This window comes from Herpailurus yagouaroundi, unplaced genomic scaffold (genome assembly GCF_014898765.1).
Source record: "Herpailurus yagouaroundi ecotype Mexico unplaced genomic scaffold, PumYag 142, whole genome shotgun sequence".
Classification (NCBI taxonomy): domain Eukaryota; kingdom Metazoa; phylum Chordata; class Mammalia; order Carnivora; family Felidae; genus Herpailurus; species Herpailurus yagouaroundi.
The window spans coordinates 62220826-62241705 of record NW_024412397.1 but is presented as its reverse complement, the minus strand read 5'-3'; the positions used below and the strand labels follow the sequence as shown (position 1 = coordinate 62241705).

Below are 20880 nucleotides of genomic sequence, written 5' to 3'. Positions count from 1 at the left end.
TTCTTTCTTTCTTTCTTTCTTTCTTTCTTTCTTTCTTTCTTTCTTTCTTTCTTTCTTTCTTTCTTTCTGAGTCTGGTTAAAGGTTATCAATTTGTTGATCTTTTCAAAGCAGCAGCTCCTGGTTTCATCTGTTCTATTGTTCTATGTGGAACAATCTGTCCTATTGTTTTTTAGTTTCTGCTAACTTTCTGTTCTAATCTATTATTTCCTTCCTCCTACCGGTTTTGTTTTTGTTTTTCTTCTTTTTCTAGCCCTGCTAGATACAAGGTTAGGTTGTTTGAGATTTTTCTTGCTTCTTGAGGTAGGTCTGCATTGCTATAATCTTCTCTCTTAAAAAGCTTTTGCTGCAGCCCAAAGATTTTGGACCATCGTGTTTTTGTTTTCATTTGTCTCCATATATTGTTTGATTTCTTTTATTTCTTGGTTGACTCATTCATTGTTTAATAGCATGTTATTTAGCCCCCATATATTTGTGGTCTTTCCACATTTTTTCTTGTGGTCGATTTCTAGTTTCATAGCATTGTGCCTGGAAAAGATGCATGGTATGACTTCAATCTTTTTGAATTTGTTAAGACTTGTTTTGTGACTTAACATGTGATCTATTCTGGAGAATGTATCATGTGTTCTTGAAAAGAATGTGTTATCTGCTGTTTTAGGATGGGATGTTCTGAATATATCTGTTAGATCCATCTGGTCCATTGTGTCATTCAATGCCACTGTTTCCTTGTTGATTTTGTGTTTGGATAATCTATCCATTGATGTAAGTGGGGTATTAAATTCCCGTACTATTATTGTATTACTATCAATTACTTCCTTTATGTTTGTTACTAGCTGCTTTATGTATTTGGTTGCTTCCACGTTGAGAGCATAAATACTTATAATTATTACATCTTCTTGTTGAACTGTTCTGTTTATGATTATATAGTGTCCTTCTTTGTCTCTTGTTACAGTCTTTGTTTTAAAGTCTATTTTGTCTGATAATAAGTATTGCTACCCTGGCTTTCTTGTCACTTCCATTTGTATGATAAATGCTTTTCCATCCCTTCACATATTAATTATACTTTTAATGATACTTTTTAAAAGGACATATATAATTCTTTTTCAAATTAAAATGCATCATAATAATTTTGTTAAGTCGGATTCTGTTATGCTTCAGGTATAAATGAAGTACTTTTATTTTTATTTTTTTAAGTTTATTTATTTATTTTGAGGAAACAGAGAGAGTGGATGAGCAGAGGAGGGGCAGAGAGAGAGAGAGAGAGAGAGAGAATCCCAAGCAGACTCTGTACTGTCAATGCATGGAGCCCGACATGGGGCTCAGTCTCACAACTGTGAGATCACGACTTGAGGCAAAATCAAGAGTCAGATGCTTAACTGACTGAGCCACCCGTGCACCCCATGAAGTACTTTTAAAATGTATCATAGTTAGGTCTATGTTTTTTGGACTTAGCAAACATTACAAAAAATTTTAACCATACACAAGAGTGGAGAGAAATATAATGAATGCTTATATTGGTTTTCTATTGCTGCTGTAACAAATCACTATGAATTTAGTGACTTAAGGCTACACAAACTTGTTACTGTTCTGTAGGTCAGTAGTCCAAATGAAGTCTCACTGGGCTAATCAAGGTGGTTCTGTGAACGAATCCATTTCCTTGCCTTTTACAGCTTCTAGGGGGCTACATGCCCACATTCCTTGGCTTGTGGCCCCTTCCTTCCTCCATCTTCAACATCACTAACAGCAGGTGGAGTCCTTGTTAGGCTGCATCTCTCTGACCCTCCGCTATGCACTGAATGTTTGTGTCCCTCCAAAATTCACATGTTGAAATCCTAATGACCGTGGTGATGGTGTTTAGAGGTGAGGCTTTGGGGAGGTGTCCGGTCCTGAGGGTGGAGGCTTCATGAATGGGATCAGTGTTCTTATAGAAGAGACTTCTGGGGCTCCCTCACCCCTTCTACCATGTGAGGGCACAGTGAGAAGGTGCCAGTGATGAACCAGGAAGGTGGCTCCCAATTTTCAGCAACCATGCTGCTACCTCAGTCTTATATTTCCAGCGTCCACAAGTTTGAGAAATACATTTGTGTTGTTGATAAGCCACTCGGTATTTTGTGTTTTGTTATAGGACTGACACTCCTGTGTTACCTCCCCTGACACAGCTGTCCTTCCATAGGGAAAGGACCCAGTGATTAGACTGGATAACCCAGGCGAACTTCTCACCTCAAAGTCCTTAACCTTAATCACACTTGCAAAGTCCCTTTTCCCATGCAAGGTAACATAGTCACAGGTCCAGAGATTGGGATGTGAAAGTCTCTGGGGGGCCATTGTTCTTCTACCCACTAAGCCATGCACCCCTCTTCTTGCTTCAACATTACCAACATTTTGCCAATGTTGTTTCTTCTCCTACTTCCCTGTTTGCTTTTCAATTTCCTGCAATATTAAAGCAAATTCCAGAAATCTTATAACTTGGCTGTACTTTAGTTTCTCTAACCTTAAAAAAAAATTAACCACAATAGCACTATCACAACAAAATCACCAACAATTCTTTGCACATCCATTCCACGTACAAGTTTCCCAATCTTTAATTCTTTTTTTTGAAAGCTAGTTTGTCCTAATTCTGACCCAAACAAGACCCACATATTTGCTTTGGCTCAATGTGTCTCTCAAGCCTGCTTTATAACAAATTTCCCTCCCCTCCTCTCTCCTTTTTTTTTTTTTTTTTTTTTTTTTTTTCTGATGCTGTTTATTTGTTGAATAAAGAAGGTAGGCCATTTGGGCTGTAAAAATTCCACATTCCGGATCCAGGGAATTGCTTCCTGGTGGTGTCATTTAACCTGTTCGTTTGGTCCTATATTTCTTTAAGCTTGGAGTTAGTTATAGGCTTTACTGGATATATTTACTTTTTTTTTTTTCTAGTTAGTGAGAATACTTTAGAGATGACGCTGTGTACTTCTGTTGCATCATGTCGGTGTGCATATGGTGGCAAGTTGTGATGGTAAAATTGTTAACCAGGAGGTATTTGAAAATATTACAATATTCAGGGGCAACTGGGTGGCTCAGTCGGTTAAATGTCCAACTTCGGCTCAGGTCATGATCTCGCAATTCGTGGCTTCCAGCCCCGCATCCGGCTCTGCGCTGACAGCTCAGAGCCTGGAGCCTGCTTCGAGTTCTGTGTCTCCCTCTCTCTCTCTCTGCCCCTCCTCTGCTCATACTCTCTCTCTCTCTCTCTCTCTCTCTCAAAAATAAATAAATGTTAACAAATTTTTTTAAAGAAAATATTACAATATTCTTAATAAATAATAATGTTTCCATTTACTGCTTACTTACCAGATAGCAGGCATTTAGCTGGTTGCTTTCTATACGATTTCTATTATATCTCTGCACATTAAGTATACTCAGCAAAAATATACTAGAATTCGTTGGTTGGGAGACCCTGTGTGTTATTGCTTCGAGCTTACTTCTTGTAACGTGGGGTAATGGTTCTTGCTCTTAATTTACAAGCTTATTCTGAGGATTATTTGAAGTAATGGATGTGAAGGCCCTTTGAAAAGTAGACCATGCCATGCTATACTATTATTAACATTAGTTTGAAAAAAATGAAAACTAAGTCCCCAACAGTCGCTCTGATGGCCTCATTTATTCATCACACACTCCCTGAAGGCACTTTGCCAGGCCCTGGAGAAGACGACGGTGAGGGAGACCCAGCGTGGGACTACGGAGCGCGGTCCAGCGGGGCAGGAGGAGGGAGCGAGCAATCACAGCGCCACCCATCGACGCCGCGCGGAGGTCCGGCGGCTCGGCTTCCCGCCGCAGACAGCTCCCCGGCGCCCGGGGCGCGGAGCTCGCCTCGAGCCGCAGCCGTGCAGACCAGAAGCGAGACCGGGGCCGCCCTGACCCACGAGCGAGGCACCGGGGCCGCCGCAGGGCCGCCCTGACCCGCAACGGCCGGCGCACCCCGCCTCCCCTCACGGGCGCTCGGTGCGCCAAAGGCTTCGCGGCCGCCGCGCGCCCCTCGCCTTCCCGGACGTTGTTCTGGGGGTTCCAGGGAAGCTGCAGCACTAAGGACTCACGGGGAGAGAAAAGTCTAGAAGACATTAAGGATGGCGCAAAGGACCGAGTCGTTGCGGAAGATGCGACCAAGTGTTGGGTTTTGCTTCTTTGCACCGACTGTTTAGGAACGCCGTGAGCCGCTGGGCCGAGCCGCTACCAGCTGGTATGTCCGCAACGCCCGAAGAGTGCCGGGAGCCCGCGTTCCAGAACGCCCGCCCCCGGCGGGGGCGTGCCAGGGGCGGGGCTAGGGCGGGCCTCTCCGTGGCGACTGTGCGTTTCCCCGCCCGCCCGAGGCCGGCGGGGCGGGGTTCCAGGGCCGACCGGGACCCGCCGGGCCATCCGCGCGGAAACTGGAAGCTGGCGGGGATGGTCGGCGGGCTCCATGACAGGTGAAGTGATGGGGGTCCGGCTTGCCCGGAAGCCTTTGCTTTCTGATCCGCCTCCCTTGTTGCTCTCCGCCCACAGCAAGCAAGATTTTCCAGGAATTCTTATGACCGTGTTATATAATATTTAGGCTTCTAGGTTAATTGCTATTTCTTGTTACTGCAAACTGGAACCTCCTTGCCTTTTTAGCATTGCAAGTTAGCCTATTGAAAAAACGGTATTCTGGGAATTAGTCATTCTTTGCTGGCGAATCACGATTACTTAAGGCCCCTGTATTACATCCTAGGGGCCTCTCTCTAGTTTACCTATGTAGACTGACAAAAAAAAAAAAAAAAAGTCTTATTAAAAAAATACCATTTAAGATGGAACATTTAACATGCAAATAGTCATTGATGACACTGTGGTAATATGCTTAAGATAATAGGCAAGTAAGAGAAAAAAACTACAGGTCAGTGCATGTTAAACATGTTTTAATGTTGTTTTTGGGTGGAGGGAATTTAGATATTTAATGATAGCTTTGAAGTTAAAAGTCAACGGATAAAATATTTTGTTCCCAGTTGCGGATTGCAGCTACTGTTCTTATGTGTTGGGCAATGTAGAACAATGTTCCAATATGAACAATATAGAACAATGTTGTAATAATGTAGAGCAATCTTAATATTTTATGCTATAATTTAAAAGAGCTATTCTAGAACAATAACATGTCAGTCATTTCTGTTTAGTGTGTGGTTTTCAGGTTATTTTTGTGTTGTAACGGCCAATCAGCTTCCTTCTCCTTGTGCCACAGGGCAGCAGTCACTGCCCTCTGAGAATTGATGCATCTTCCACTTTAATTAAATAGCTAAACGAATGAAAGATTCTTCAGTAACACACACATTTTGTTTTATTTCAGGTAGAGGTGCTCTGATTTGGGGGAACACAAGCCAACTTAGAGCCTTCATACCAGTCTCATCTACCAGTTGTATCCTTTAAAAGGTGAGAAGGTGACTTAGTGATACTCCCTTGAACACAGGCTCCCAAGACTTCTTTTTAAATATAAAAGTAGTGGCTTTATGGGGTGCCTGGGTGGTTCAGTCGGTTAAGCGTCCCAACTTCAGCTCAGGTCATGATCTCGTGGTTTGTGGGTTTGAGCACTGCATCCGGCTCTGTGCTGGCAGCTCAGAGCCTGGAGCCTGCTTCAGATTCTGTGTCTCCCTCTCTCTCTGCCCGGCCCCTGCTCGCACTCTGTCTCTCTCAAAAACAGATAAACATTTAAAAAAATTTAAATATAAAAGTAGTGGATTTAGATCCAAAAGGAAGCCTTTGCTCTAGGACATTGTTAGCTTGTAGGGTCTTGTGTGTGTGTTTTGTGTTTGTGTGCTGCTTCCTTTTTAAAGAAAATTGTGGCAAAACCTGCATAACGTAAAACTTAACCATTTTAACCATTGTAAAGTGTACAGTTCGGTGACGTTTAGTACATTCACATTATTCTTCAGCCATCACCACTATCCATTTCCAGAACTTTTTCTTTTTCCCAAATTGAAACCCTGTAAATAATGACTGCTCATTTCCCCCCTCACCCACCCTGACCCCTGGCCACCACCGTTTTACTTTGTCTCTATGAACTGTCTACTCTAGTCCCTTATGTAAGCGGAAGCATATAGTGTTTGTCATTCTGTGTCTGGTTTATTTCACTTTCTGTCTTCAGGGTTCACCGTGCTGTATCATGTATCAGAATATCATTACTTTAAATTAAAAAAAATTAATTGTGGTAAAATATACATAAAATTTACTATCTTGCCAACTTTTCATAGACTTTTTTTTTTTAAAGAGCAGTTTTAGGTTCACAGCAAAACTGAGCAGAAAGTAGAGAGTTCCCATATACCCCTGCCCCCACATAGCACAACCTCCCCCATTATCAATCATCATTCTCCACCAGAGTCATACATCTGTTACAATTGATGAATCTACACTGACATATCAAAATCACCCAAAGTCCATAGTTCACATTAAGTCTGCTCTTGGTGATGTACATCTAAGGGTTTTAACAATGTATAGTGATATTATATCCATGTACTAAATATCCACGTATAAAAATATCCAAGAGTATTTTTACTGCCCTAAATATCCCCTGTTCCCTGCCTGTTCATCCCTCCCTTCCTTCCCCTAAGCTCCCTGGCAATCACTGATCTTTTATGGTATCCATAGTTTTGTCTTTTCCAGAATGGCATATAGAAAGAATCATATAGTATGTAGCCTTTTCAGACTGACTTCTTTTGGTTAGTAATATGCATTGAAGGTTCCTTCATGCCTTTTCATGGCATGACAGCTCATTTCTTTTTCGCACTGAATAATATTCCATTGTGTGAATGTACCACGGTTTACTTATCCATTCACCTATTGAAGGACATCTTGGTTGCTTCAGAGTTTTGGCAGTTAGGAAAACAGCTGCTGTAAATGTTTGTGTGCAGGTTTTTGTGTGGATGTAAGTTTTCAACTCATTTGGGTAAGATAACAAGCAGCACGATTGCTGGATCACAGGGTGAGAGTATATTTAGTTTTGTAAGAAACTGCCGAACAGTCTTCCAAAGTAGCTGTACCCTTGTGTATTCCCACTAATAATGAAGGAGATGGTCTGTTACTCCACATCCTCGCCAGCATTTGGTGTGGCCAGTGTTCTGGATTTTGGTGACTCTAATTTGTGTGTGTGTCTAATAGGTGTGTATCTTGTTCTTGTTTTAATTTGCATTTCTTTAATGACCTATGATGTGGAGCTTTTCATATACTTATTTGCCATTATACTTCTTTGGTGAGCTGTCCTTGAAGGTCTTCAGCCCATTTTAAATTTATTTTCAATTATTAAGTTTTCATTTTCCCCCCAGCTATATTGAAATATAATTGACAAGTAAAATTGTACATATTTAAAATGTATGATGTGATGATTTGAGATACGTCCCTATAGTGAAGTGGTTATCACAGTCTACACAACCATCAACTAAAACATCCATCCAATCACATGGTTATTTTTGTTTGTGGTGTGTGATCAGAATGCGTAAGATCTATTGTCTTACTTTTGCCCACTTTCTAACTGGGCTGTTTCTTTTCTTTTCTTTTTTTTTTTTAAACGTTTATTTATTTTTGAGACAGAGAGAGACAGAGCATGAACGGGGGAGGGTCAGAGAGAGGGAGACACAGAATCGGAAACAGGTTCCAGGCTCTGAGCGGTCAGCCCAGAGCCCGACGCGGGGCTCGAACTCACGGACCACGAGATCGTGACCCGAGCCGAAGTCGGCCGCCTAACCGACTGAGCCACCCAGGCACCCCTGGGCTGTTTGTTTTCTTATTGAGTTTTAGGAGTTCTTTGTATATGTTTGATAATAGTCCTTTATTAGAAGTGTGTTTTGCAAATATTTTCTTCCAGTCTGAGGCTTGTCTTCTGATGCTTCTGAATCTCTCTGTACTCCATTTTTTTTTTTAATTTTTTTTTAACGTTTATTTATTTTTGAGACAGAGAGAGACAGAGCATGAACAGGGGAGGGGCAGAGAGAGACGGAGACACAGAATCCGAAGCAGGCTCCAGGCTCCGAGCTGTCAGCACAGAGCCCGACGCGGGGCTCGAACTCACGGACCGTGAGATCGTGACCTGAGCCGAAGTCGGACACTTAACCGACCGAGCCACCCAGGCGCCCCTCTGTACTCCATTTTTAAGTGTATAGTTCAGTAGGGTTGACATTGTTGTCCAATCTTTAGTGCTTTTCCATCTTGCAAAACGGGATCTACACCCATGAAACAACAACTCCCCGTTTTCCCTTTTCCCAGCCCCTTGGTCACCCCCATTCTACTTTCTGTTTGTATGAATTTGATGACTCTAGTTACCTCTTATAAATGGAATCACATAGTATTTGTCTCTTTGTGACTGGCTCATTTCCCTTAGTATCATGTCCTCAAGATTCATTCATATTGTAGCATGTGTCAGGATTTCTTTCCTTTTAAAGGACTGAGGAATATTCCATTATATATACACACGTGCCACATTTTGTTTGTCCATTGCTCAATTGACAGACATTTGGGTTTCCACCTTTTGACTGTTGTGTATAATGCTGCTGTGTACATGGGTGTACAAATATGTGAGTCTCTGCTTTCAGTTCTTTTGAATGTTTACCTGGAAGTGAAATTGTTGGATCATGTAGCAGTTCCATTTTTAATTTTTTGAGGAACCACCACACTGTTTTTTATAGTGGCTGCACCATTTTACATTCCTACCAACAGTACACATGCATTGCAATTTCTCCACATTCTCATCAATGCTTATTATTATTATTATTTTTATAATAACAATCTTGTTTCTCCCCCTCATCCTTTTCTGTTTTTTTTTTGTTTGTTTTTTGTTTTTTTTTTTTGCTGTTGTTTGCTTGTTTTTGAGCAACTTGCATGAGATCACACACTAGGAAATAATACAACTGGGATATAGACTTCCCCAGCTGCTGGATCATGCCATCCCCGGGGCTTAGGAGAGAACCCAGGAGCTACCAAGCAAGTACATGAAAGTCATGTACTTCCCTTTTAGAAAGAAAGCTCTTTTCTCCAAAAAGGCTCAGGGAAGATTACCTCCCTTCCATCAGAGGGACACCCAAACTTTTCTTTGGAAGAGTTCCACACAGGGGCTGGTGAGAAAATGTGTTCTGGCCACCTGTTTTGCCCATCTTTAAATTCCTGCTTGGCCCTTTGACCAGAGAGAACAGGTACATCTTCTTTAGCTGTTCCTCTTGTTCCTATGACTGGAGACTGTGAAGCATTTAAAGACCAGAAGAGTGATAATATATGTTTGTAATTCTAGAATGTTTGAGACAGTAAGCTTAAATGGGGGTTGTTAACTCCGTGGATGCGTATCGAGCACTTACTGTTTGCAGGCACTATCCTGGGCACCGGCAGAGGCGGGATATGAAGACGGTGACTAGTGCAATGAGAAATGTATTTTATATCATGATCAGGACACACAGATCCGTGTACTGAAAAGTGGAAGCAAAAGTTTGGTGAAATAAACTTTATGATGCCTTGCCTTGACTCTGTACAGTGCAGGCTAATTTTTTCTATTCTGTTTTCTTCTATCTAATTTTTTAAAACTCTGGTCACAAACCGCCAAACTGATTTCATGAACCAGAGATGGGTTTCTTTTGGCTTTTTGAAAAATTCTGGGTTGGGAGATGTTACCGATGCCATCGTGTGTGGTGTCAGGAATACAGAGTGTGTCGGCGGTAGAAATCAAAATCTCCAGATTGCGCGCTTTAGTTTTTACCAGGGCCCTCTGGGACCTTTAATATCAAGTGTAGCTCTCTTAGAGACAAGTCGGGAAGGGTCCTGAGGGGAGTGCATCTGCCTTTTGATCCCAGCCAGACTGAACATTGTTGGGAGGCCTATATAGTTTTCCCGCTGGGATATCATTCACCGAGTTTAATAAAACTGACAAATTGACCTTGGGGGGTGAAAACATGAACATTTCAGTAATTTTGCGTTTTGAACCCAAATCTGCTACATGCAAAGGAAAGCGTCTCATATGGACAGAATTCTTCATCACTTAACCACAAGCACTTAACACGCAGAGAATATCATCTTTATTGAAACCCCTCATAGCTTAGTTTTACACCTAGTGATAGAAGATGGATAAACATCTTTTCCCCCCATGTATTCACTGGGGAGGCAGGAAGAGCTGGCCATATCTGGGCCTGGGTGGAGCACTCCACAGTGTTCTGATAAAGGACCAGACCCTCCTTCCATTTTGTCTTAGAAAGAACACAGTTTCTCTCCGTTAGCCTGTAAAAGCCTGGATGTGGAAGATGTAGTAGCATTTAGTTATTCAGGCTGTGTGGCTGTGGAGATTTTAAATCATTGGCCTACATATTATGGTTGAGATAAAATTTCAAGTTTACTTCTAGTAAGGGAAAGGTATGGGGATTTTGGATGTCAAGCATTAGAAAGTCCAACTCAGTAAATGCATGGGGAAGACAGCCGAAGATGGCCACAGCTTCTAGATTCTAATTTCTGGCCTTTATTCTCCACTGGGCTTCATTCTCCCTAATCTGATTATGGCCATTTGAATTGAGTTCCCTTGCCTTGAGCCTGTTGAAGCTCATCAGATTGTAAGGTTTACTGTCTAATCTAATCCTGATATACCTGCTTCATTTAAAAAAAAATTTGTGAACATTATTTTTGTCAATCTCCATGACATCAGTGGAGGCAAGTGCTGTGACCCCCATGATGAGGCTCAGAAAGGGTAAGTGGCTTGCCCAAGGTCACATGTAGCTGAGCTGAGCAGTAGGTGGGGTTTTGTCCAATTCATCGTAGCTATTCTCTCTGCTGGTGGGTATTCATAACGTAGGAGAAAATACTGGAAGAGGAATAAGTGGCTGCTGATTCCCTATAGAGCTCTTCGGTTTTCCTGTTTCCTACCAAGAAAGGTAGGCTCAGTTGTCCCATGTCTGCTCCAGGGGTGGAGTGTCCTTTGCTCCCAATGGCTGGTGGTCAGCATGCTTTTTTTCACAGGTCAGCTGCATCAGAAAACGAGGACGCAGCGCCGTCCCTGGGTTTGGCTTAAGTGCAAGTTGGCTTGAACCCAAGGAGGAGGTCACTTTATACCCATCTGGAAGCAGCCATAAGGTAGGAGTGGCATCTCATTACATAATGTGCACCTGGCATGGGGGCCTTGCTGTGTCAGTTCTAGGGAGAGATTGGATCCTTTCCCCACCCCATCAGCCCTAAAAATTACTGTCTTCATTTCAGGAGGTAAAAGGGGATATGCTTTGACCATAACATTGAAGACCACATTGGAGATACTACTTTGATGAGTGACACGATGAGTTTGGATAGAGAAGGAGAAGTAGTTTCCCAAGATTTGAGCAAAAGGAATTTTTGCTTTAAGGATTTGGTGTCAGAGGTTGTCAAATAATGGTTTTCACTCTGGTGAGGAGTTCTATTTCTTAAAAATGATCACACTATACTGGAGAGCTGATTGACACAGTGTTAGGGTTTTCTCAAGAAAGTATGGAACAGTACCAGCTAGCTTGCTCTCCCTCTTTGCCTTTCCTTTTTTTTCCCTCCTACCCTCCCTCTCGCCTTCCCTCCCTCTCTCCTTCCTTTCCTCCCTTCCTTCTTCCCTCCCTCCCTTCTTTCCTTCTGAGTCCTCTGGCTGAATGGCTGTGTGTGGAATATCTTTTATTTCTTTGTGGAAAAAAGAACACAGACGCTTGAGGGAAGGGCAGGGGCTCCGCCAACCTTTTGTTGCCACGTGGCCTTCCTTAAGCTGAGGAATTGTTCCCTGCCTTTGCTGCAGTCAGCCTGGAGGCAGGGGCCAGGCTGAGCCTCAGCAGGATCCAATGGGAACCTGGGAACCGGGTCGGGGAGAGCCAGCGCCACCTGTGAGTGCAAACCCGTGGCTTGTCTCTGTGTGTCCTGTTCTGCTCCCTTGGTCCAGGGAAGCTGACAGACTGCAGCTTTGTGTCCCCTCGGCTCCTGGCCCCCACTCTCTGCTGCACTTGGAGGGCAGGGTGGGCCTGCCGTGCTCCAGGCCACCCATCTTCCCTTGCTGTGTTCCTGGATCTTAGCTATCACCACCGAAACCAGCTTCTCTGATGAAAGGAGGTGGGTGTAGAGAAGCAATTAGAAAGTTGTCATTCTGGTTTTTACCTCGGGAACTTGGAGCCTATAAAGAGCAAAGCTTTGCATGTTAAGAGAATTCTGAGGCTAACTCCAGAAGGCTGGCATTCCTTCCTCTCAACTTGTCCTCTGCGGCGTGAGGAGACATTAAAGTTTTAGGAAGTTTCAGCTGCTGTTTTTAGGATTTCAGGAGATCCTTCCACCTTTTGAAAGAAAATGAGACATTAAGACCAAATGGTTGCTTCAGACATATTTGACTGAATCAAACAAAACAAAGGAAATTGGATGGTATTAAGAAATACATTCATTGTTCCTTAGAGTCTTTGTCCCTCTCTTATGAGCATCACCCAAACAAAATCCATTCCCTTAGTTGTTACTGGCAGCAATTGCACCTCCTTCTGGAGTTTGACTGCTGATAAGTGGATGACAGCAGGAGTCCTTGCTTTCTCTTCACCTGCATCAGATTAAGCACCAGCCTTATGGGCTGGAGGCTTATGGGGTGGCTGCACCCCCGAGTTGCCCAGAACTGCCCTGTTTTTTTATTATTGTTAGTGCCACCTTTCACTCTCAGAGGAGTCCCCAGTTAGAAGATAAAGTACGGTGATTTTAGTTATGTGGCACAGGGGTTCAACCTTAGAGAAAACAGAGGGGGCGAGGAGGTTCTAAGTACAAGGACAAGGTATGGCACGTCGTCATGGTGGTCAGACCCGCTTGACAAAGATACTATGGATGTTCTGAGTAGAGTTCCAGGAAGAGCATTTGAGCCCAGGTTACATGCACAGCTGCTTTTGACCTCTCTGTCTGAAAGGATGCATTTAAAATCTGGCATTCAAGTCCTGTTCCCTCTTTAATCAAATACTTCCCAGTAAGAATGCCACTCGAGAGCAGGTGGAAGAAAGTGAAGGCTTGGGCACAGAGCTATTCATTCCCCTCCTATCCTCTCATTTCTTCTTTTCTGAAAAGCCCTAGATGGGAGTGAGGGCTTCGTAGTCCAGCAGACCATTGTCACAGCTCCATTTGGAGAAGCGTGAAGTGTTCCATCATCTTTCAGTTTCTGAAGGCACTTTCAATTCTCGGGTTATGTTTTGAACCTTTGGTAATGGCTCAAAATACATGTTTACCCCCACTTATTTTTCTTTAGGTAATTTTTATGTTTACCCCCACTTAGTTTTCTTTAATCTTACCCTGTAGGTAAGATTAAAAAGAAGTCCTGTATCTCAATGGGTATATAGAACTCCGCTGTGCAGTAAGTGAGGGCCTTTTATAGGGACTTGGGCTTACATGCAAACATGAACAGCTCTGGAAACGGAATTTTGCAGACATTGTTGTGGACCCTCCAGGAATGAGACTGTTTGTGACCCCTTGTCTGTCAACCATATGAAGGTTCCTGCATTCATCTTAGAACATCATTTCCCCAGAAAGGACTTTTCTGTACATATTGGCTCAGTGAGCATCTGTGGTCAATGTCTCTCATAGCCCCCACCCACTCTGAGACTTCTGGAGTTTTTCGCATATCTGAGTTCTCTGCAGCCACCAGGTCACTACCCTTTAAGATCCTCATCCTTTTTTTTTTTTTTTTCTTTTTTTAAATGTTTATTTATTTATTTTTGAGAGAGAGAGATAGAGAGCGAACAAGCAAGGGAGGGGCAAAGAGAGCGGGAGGCACAGGATCCGAAGCAGGCTCCAGGCTCCGAGCTGTCAGCACAGAGCCTGACACGGGGCTTGAACCCATGAACCGTGCGATCATAACCTGAGCCAAAGTTGGATGCTTAACTGACTGAGCCACCTAGGCGCCCCTAAGATCCTCATCTTGAGCATAAGATGAAGAACTTTAGTAGCATTCCACTTTTTTTTTTTTTTAAGTGGGCTTCACTCCCCTCCCATTGCGAGGTTCAACTCACAACTGTGACACAAAGACCTGAGCTGAAATCAAGAGTTAGCAGCTTAACTGACTGAGCCACCAAGGTGCGCCGCTCCCCCACCCCCCCTCCCCACCAACATGCCACTTTTTAAAGCCCATTTCAGGTCGTCCATGTACCAGCCTTTTTCTTCATATGTGTCAAAAGTAAATGCTTTTTTTTTTAATAGGATGCAAAGTTCATTTATGATTCCAAAAAATCCATAAACATTTTAAAGTTTCCCATAGAGAAACCATGGCACATAAATGTCTTCTGACAGAAGGCCATCCAGAAATTTAAGGCCGATTTGCAGGTGAAAACCCATGTTTATGAAACATATAGTCCTAATGCATCATTGACAGATGTGTACTCTGTGAGGCTCCGGCCTCCGAGCCCAGAGTGGAATGGATTGCTCAGATCCCTGAAGCACATTGTCTGTGAATATTCACTTCTTTTGTGGAAAAGCAGTGTGGAAAAGTGATGAATTCATACCAGAGGCAACACAATGCAGGGGGCTTCTGGCCTGTTGATTTGTAAGGTCCAGGAAGGGCAGTGAATCCTTTTGGGATTCCAGTTACTCTTACTTAATATTTGTTGACTTTCCCTATTATGTGTCCTACCTTAACATTGTCTGGACAGATTGTTATTTAATGATTTCCAAAGTGGTAGTAAAACATTTTTTAGCGGGAAGATCATTCTTCTAGCATAATCTGACATAGTATTCTTGTACAAGTATTGGACACTTCATGTATTTGGCAATATAGGTAGGATTCTGGAACTCATTAGTTCTTAAAAGAATGAGATAGTGTGTGTGGCATTATTACGGAACGTAATCCAATCATTTCTCTTTTCCCTGTAGGTACATGGCTAAGCCCTGGACGCCTGCCGCACCTTATGCAGGATTCCACAGTCCCCCCTGGTGAATTCTTGATGGATTTCACTCCTGATCGTTGGCAATTCCTGGGCAGGAGACATGGCCCTGATCAGGCTGGGGTTTGGAAGGCAGCATCTTTGTCTGTTAAGGAGGAGGAGTTTATTGCTGTCGAAACTCATAGCCGTTGTCTTTGCTGTGCTTCTATTCTGCGAATTTTTAATCTATTACTTAGTGATCTTTCGATGCGATTGGCCTGAGGTGAAAACTCCAGCCCACAACAGTGGACAAGAGACTCTGAAAGCCATGTTTTTGGCTGATACTCACTTGCTTGGGGAAATACGAGGCCATTGGCTAGACAAATTACGAAGGTAGGAGCTACAGTCAGAAATCTTTCTGATTCTGAATCTTTCTGGTAGAGAGTCTCTCTCCATAGGTCAAGGTACTCATTAGTTATTTTCTTCTCAAAGAAAGACACATGGGACATTGGACTTTTCCTTAAACATACCATTTGCTGAGCATCTGTTATTTATAAGGACCCAGAATTTGGAAAGCAGGTCTGGGTTTGAGTCTTGTGACCTTGGACAGGTTACTAGGGCTCCTCCAAGCCTGTCTCTGCCTCCTTGTTAGTAACAGAGACCTTATGGGTTGTATGAGGAAAATGCCCACAGTAAGGTCCAGCACATGGGTATGGCCGGTCAAGGTAAGTTTCCCTTTTCTCCTGGGCAGGGGGAGAAACAGAGCTGGGTTGGTGGTCCTCTCTTGCAGGCAGTGGTGTGTAGTTTATGATTTTATTTTTTTATTTATTATTTTTTAAAATTATTATTTATTTTTTTAATGTTTATTCTTGAGAAAGCATGAGCAGTGGAGGGACAGAGAGAGAGGGAGAGACAGAATCTGAAGCAGACTCCCAGCTCCAAGCTATCAGCACAGAGCCTAATGCAGGGCTCAAACTCATGAATTGTGAGATCATGACCTGAGCTGAAGTCAGACACTTAACTGACTGAGCCACCCAGGCGCCCCAATGGTGTGCAGTTTTCAGCCTACTTGAGCAGATATGTGGCTTTCACCCTGGGGAGAGGATCAGGTCCTGTCTCTCCCACTTAGACCTGCCTAGCATAATCCATCTGCTTTCCCATCAGAAGGCTTTTTAAAAAATTTAACTGTGATACAGTACACATAACATAAAAGTTACCATCGTAAACAATTTTAAGTGTACATTTCAGTGACATCAAGTACATTCATATTGTTGTGCAACGATCACTGCCAGCCATCTCTGGAACTTTTTCATCTTCCCAGGCTGAAACTTGGTCCTCATGAAATACTGACCCCTCCTTCCCCCTCCACCCCAGCCCCTGCAGCCACCATTCTACCTTCTCTCTCTATGGATGTGTCCACCCTAGGTTCCTCATATAAATGGAGTCATACAGTATTTGTCCTTTTGTGTCTGGCTTATTTCACTTAGTATGATGTCTTCAGGGTTCGTCCATGTTGTGCATGTGTCAGGATTTCCTTCCCTTTTAGGGTTGCATAATATCCGTTGTATATGTAGACCACATTTTGTTTCTCCATTCATCTGTTGATGGATACTTCCACTTTTGGCCATTGTGAAGAATGCCCACCGAAAGGCGACTGATGGGGCTTTCTACCCCAGGGCATCAGAGCTCTCTTCTTGTCCTTGGTGACGCACTACCCTGCCCCCTTTTCCTCATCATGACTGCATTTGTGCAGGTCTTTAACCTTTACTAGGAGGAATATCCGTGAGCACTTCGGATATGGATGAACCTTACGTTGGGGGTGGGGAGGGGGTGAGATGTGTAATGTCCTTAGAGGTGAGTGACAAAGGCGAGACAAAAGAAGGAAAGATGGATGGGGCCTTCCTTCTTTACTCAGAGTTTTAAACCAAAGGAGGCATGAGATAGAGAAGGGCCAGAGTGAGATTTCCTTGGGCTTCATTTGGGTTTTACCAGTTGAGCTTTCTTCCCTGCCCTCCTGCTGCTGCTGTTTCTAGGTGCTTTCTTCTCCAGGGTGACTAACATGCAATCAAGAAAAACTGAGAAATGAATTTTGGGAGGTATCTTGAGTGAAGGGGTGCACCACGCAGCAGTTTACATGGGGCCTGGCCAGTCTTCTCTGACCCCAAATTACCTTCCCCTATTTATGTGCCCCAGGATGTCACAGTCCCCTTGGGTAGAGGAAAAACAGCCAGGAGGATGCCTTAAAAAGCAGGAAGAGTTGGAATCCTTAGGAATAGGACACAGGTCATAGTTGGTCAGGGACAGGGGAGGGTGGGTCAAGGAAGCACTAACATGTTTGAACACCTATTGTGTGTTGGTGCTGTGCTGGGCACTTTACAAATGCTATCTCATGTAGGGGCGCCTGGGTGGCTCAGTCAGTTAAGCATCCGACTTCAGCTCAGGTCATGATCTCACGGTTCGTGACTTTGAGTCCTGTGTCGGGTCCTGTGCTGACAACTCAGAGCCTGGAGCCTGCTTCGGATTCTGTGTCTCCCTCTCTCTCTGCCTCTCCCCTGCTTGCACTCTCTCTTTCTCTAAAATAAATAATAAAACACTAAAAAAAAAAACCAAACTCCAAAACAACAGATGCTATCTCATTTAATCCCATAACTGTCTTATGAGAGACATAGGTTTTATTATTGCTGTTTACTAGTGAAGAATAGAAATCAGAGAGTAGGCAGCATCCTCAAGGCCACACAAGTGGTTAATGGGTGCAGCTGGAGTGCCTGTCAGGTTCTAGATCCCCAGCTCTTTTCATTTACTTGTCTTACCAATGGGATGATTTCTTGGATGTCTGAAGTCTCTAGGATTTACAGTTTTGGTATTAGCTAGTCTGATTCTCTCATTATCTTCTCCCAATTCTGAAGGCACATAGGAAGTTGAGGTCCCTTCAAGAAGAAAGTGAAACTTAAGCCAGATGCTATCATCTCCTTGGTGTGGTGCAAAATCAGTCTATGCGAGGCATCTTTGGAAGCTGCGTTAAGCCCTCCCTGACCTCTCGGGCTGTCATGAGGGATGGCTTCTGGGGTACAGTGTGTGTGGGGCCTGATCTGTGGGTGTCACATAGGGGGAAGTCAGCCTTTAAGATGTGTGGGCGGGGCAGTTCAACTCCTGGGGGCTGTTGTTCCCCACATTTAGTCAGATATGGACTCTGACCCTTCCAAGCATGGATGGGAAGCAGGGGTGGGGCCATGAAGGAGAATGGGGCCGTTCAGTTTCCTTTTTAAAATTTTTATTCTTAAATATTTATTTGAGAGAGACAGCGTGCGTGTGCTAGTGTGCGCAAGTGCGGGAGGGGCAGAGAGAGAAGAGAGAATCCCAAGGAGGCACCACGCTGTCAGCGCACAGCCCAATGCAAGGCTTGAACCCACGAACTGTGAGGTCATGACCTGAGCCAAAATCAGGAGTCAGACGTTTAACCAACTGAGCCACGCAGGCGACCCTCAGCTCACTTTTTAAATGGCCCATAAGACAGATCTGGGCTCTCCTAAGAAACAGACTGATGCTGTGCTTTTTCCTGTTGGCCTCAAGGGAGTGGCAAATGGAGAGAGCCTTCCAGACAGCTCTGTGGTTGTTGCAGCCAGAAGTCGTCTTCATCCTAGGGGACATCTTTGATGAAGGGAAGTGGAGCTCCCCCCAGGTAGGACCCTATGATCCGGGCACCCTCATCCCATCCTGCTTTCAGGGTGCAGCACAGGCAGCCCAGAAAATCCATGAAGCGGTATCAGTGAGAGTTGGAAGTTTTGCTTACTACCAATATTAAAAATGTATCGTCTATCTTGAAGGTCATTAGGATCTGTAACCTTGAGTTAAGCTAATCTTAGTTGACCCTTGAACAATGCCAGGTTAGGGGTGCTGACCTTGTATAGTCAGATATCTGTGGGTAAGTTTTGCTTCTCCTCAAACTTAACTACTAATATCCCACTATTGACCGGAAGCCTTACTGTTAACATAATTAGCACATATTTTTTTATGTTACATGTATTCTATACTGTATTCTCTCAATAAAGTAAGCTAAGAGAAGAAAATGTTATGAAGAAAATCTTAAGGAAGAGAAAATACATTTATAGTATGGTCCTGTCTTTATATCTATATCTATATATAGTATATATATACAGTATATATACTATATATATATATTACATATATATATATTATATAGAGAGAGTATGGTCCTGTCTATATCCACATATAGGTCGACCCACACAGTTCAAACTCTTCTTGTTCAAATATCAATGGTATTTGTTTATGTAGGAAATAGGTAGTTTAGTCAGACCTTACCTTGTTGGAATGTGTATTCCCATGATCCTCTCAGAAAGGGAAAAAGAGGCAAGGTGGGTGCAAAGTTGCTTTTCAGCAGAATTACAGAATGCATATGGAAATATAATTTGACTTAATGCTCTTTTATTTAACCACGAAATTATGAGAACTGTGCTATAAAAGTTACTTGCTACTCTCCTTTTTCTTTCTTCTGAGGGAGAGGTGCAGAAGGGGCCTTGGGGGCCTGGTGTGAGGCTACTGTGCCTGTAGGGGTCTCCATCTGGGTAGTGAGGTGGCATAAGCCTTTCCATCACCAAAGAGAAAGGCTGTTCTCACCCTAGCTGTCAAAATATTTGGCTTATTATATTCCTGGAATTAACGGAAAAAAAGAAAAAAGCTGTTTTGCTGCTTAGTTGAAAATGTTTAGTCACAAATGGTTTTTAGAAGGGATTTTGGGGGGTGGGATATTTTTAAAAAATCCATTGGCATTTCCCAGGATAACCCAAAAGGCATACAAAGAAGGTCTTGGTCCAGATCTGATAGAAACCCACTATTTATAAGGTTGTCTTGTTCGTTATAATCTAGTCTGTAATTAGATATAAGATAATGGAAATACTATATGCAACAAATAACTAGTTATAAAATGAGGCTGGATATACATGTTGCTTTTGCATGTTGGATATGCGACAAATAACTAGTTATAAAATGAGGTTGGATATACATGTTGCTTTTGCTTAATTTTGAAAATTAAGGGCAGCATTTTATGTTTTTATGTTTTTCTAACTTTATGTTATTCTAACTTTATTTTTATTTTTTAGTGTTCTTTAAAAAATGTTTACTTTGAGAGAGTGAGTGGGGAAGGGGAAGGGTCAGAGAGAGAGGCGAAGAAAGAGAATCCCAAGCAGGCTCTGTGCTGTTAGCTCAGAGCCCAATGTGGGGCTCAATCCCATGACCCTGGGATCATGACCTGAGCCCAAATCAAGTCAGATGCTCAACTGACTGAGCCACCCAGGCGCCCCTATGTTATTCTACCTTTAAATGTTATATGTTAAAGTGAAGTCTTTGTAAATGTATTGAAGGACTCTCTATCCAGCATATTTCTCTAGCGTGGACCTTATTTAAAACTTTTAGGATAAAGTTAATTACTATGCAACGAAGTATTGTCTTCCTAGTGTTTGTCCAAGTGATGTTTTTAGGCTTAATAAAAGTCAGAATGATACAAACCTAATTCTCAAGCTTTAATAGTTAAAGCAAATGTCAGCAGAATCTTGAAATATTTGTTGGATTTTGTCTTTCCCCCACATCCCATCCGTTCTCATTCCCACAGTTGTAACCATGGGGAAATGCTAAGATGAGGGATGTACTCATCCTTGTCTTGGTTGAGACACACGAATTTGCTTGGCATTTCCTAAGAGCCTCTTCTTACAATGTGTCTAGATCTGGAGTGATTATCAGCCTGGAGTCCATGGTTGGGCTTTGGGGGTTCTTTTCAGGGGATCTTAAAACAATGGATGTATGAATCAAATATTTTGAGGATTGCCATCTAATGTTTTAATACGGGGGAATATCATTTAAATTTTTTTCAATGTTTATTTATTTTTGAGAGAGAGAGAAAGAGAGACAGAATGTGAGTGGGGGAGAGGCAGAGAGTGAGAGGGAGACACAGAATCTGAAGCTCTGAGCTGTCAGCACAGAGCCTGACGTGGGGCTTGAACTCACGAACCATGAGATCATGACCTGAGCCGAAGTCAGATGCTTAACCGACTGAGCCAC

At 43.0% G+C, this 20880-nt stretch overlaps 1 protein-coding gene across 8 annotated transcripts in view; it reads left to right on the top strand.

The window, feature by feature from the left end:
- Positions 1-20880, top strand: part of MPPE1 (metallophosphoesterase 1) — a 56286-nt gene that overhangs the window by 29647 nt on the left and 5759 nt on the right. For 3 of the 8 annotated variants that reach the window (XM_040479425.1, XM_040479423.1, XM_040479424.1), the window contains 4 exons: positions 5325-5407; positions 10952-11065; positions 14819-15201; positions 18379-18487. In XM_040479425.1, the coding sequence (XP_040335359.1) occupies positions 14933-15201; positions 18379-18487 (378 nt within the window). In that variant the 5' untranslated portion in view covers positions 5325-5407; positions 10952-11065; positions 14819-14932. Of the gene's footprint in view, positions 1-4295; positions 4438-5324; positions 5408-10951; positions 11066-11879; positions 12047-13907; positions 14027-14818; positions 15202-18378; positions 18488-20880 lie in introns of those variants that run through there. The other 5 variants (XM_040479429.1, XM_040479421.1, XM_040479428.1 and 2 more) reach the window with 4 other exon arrangements.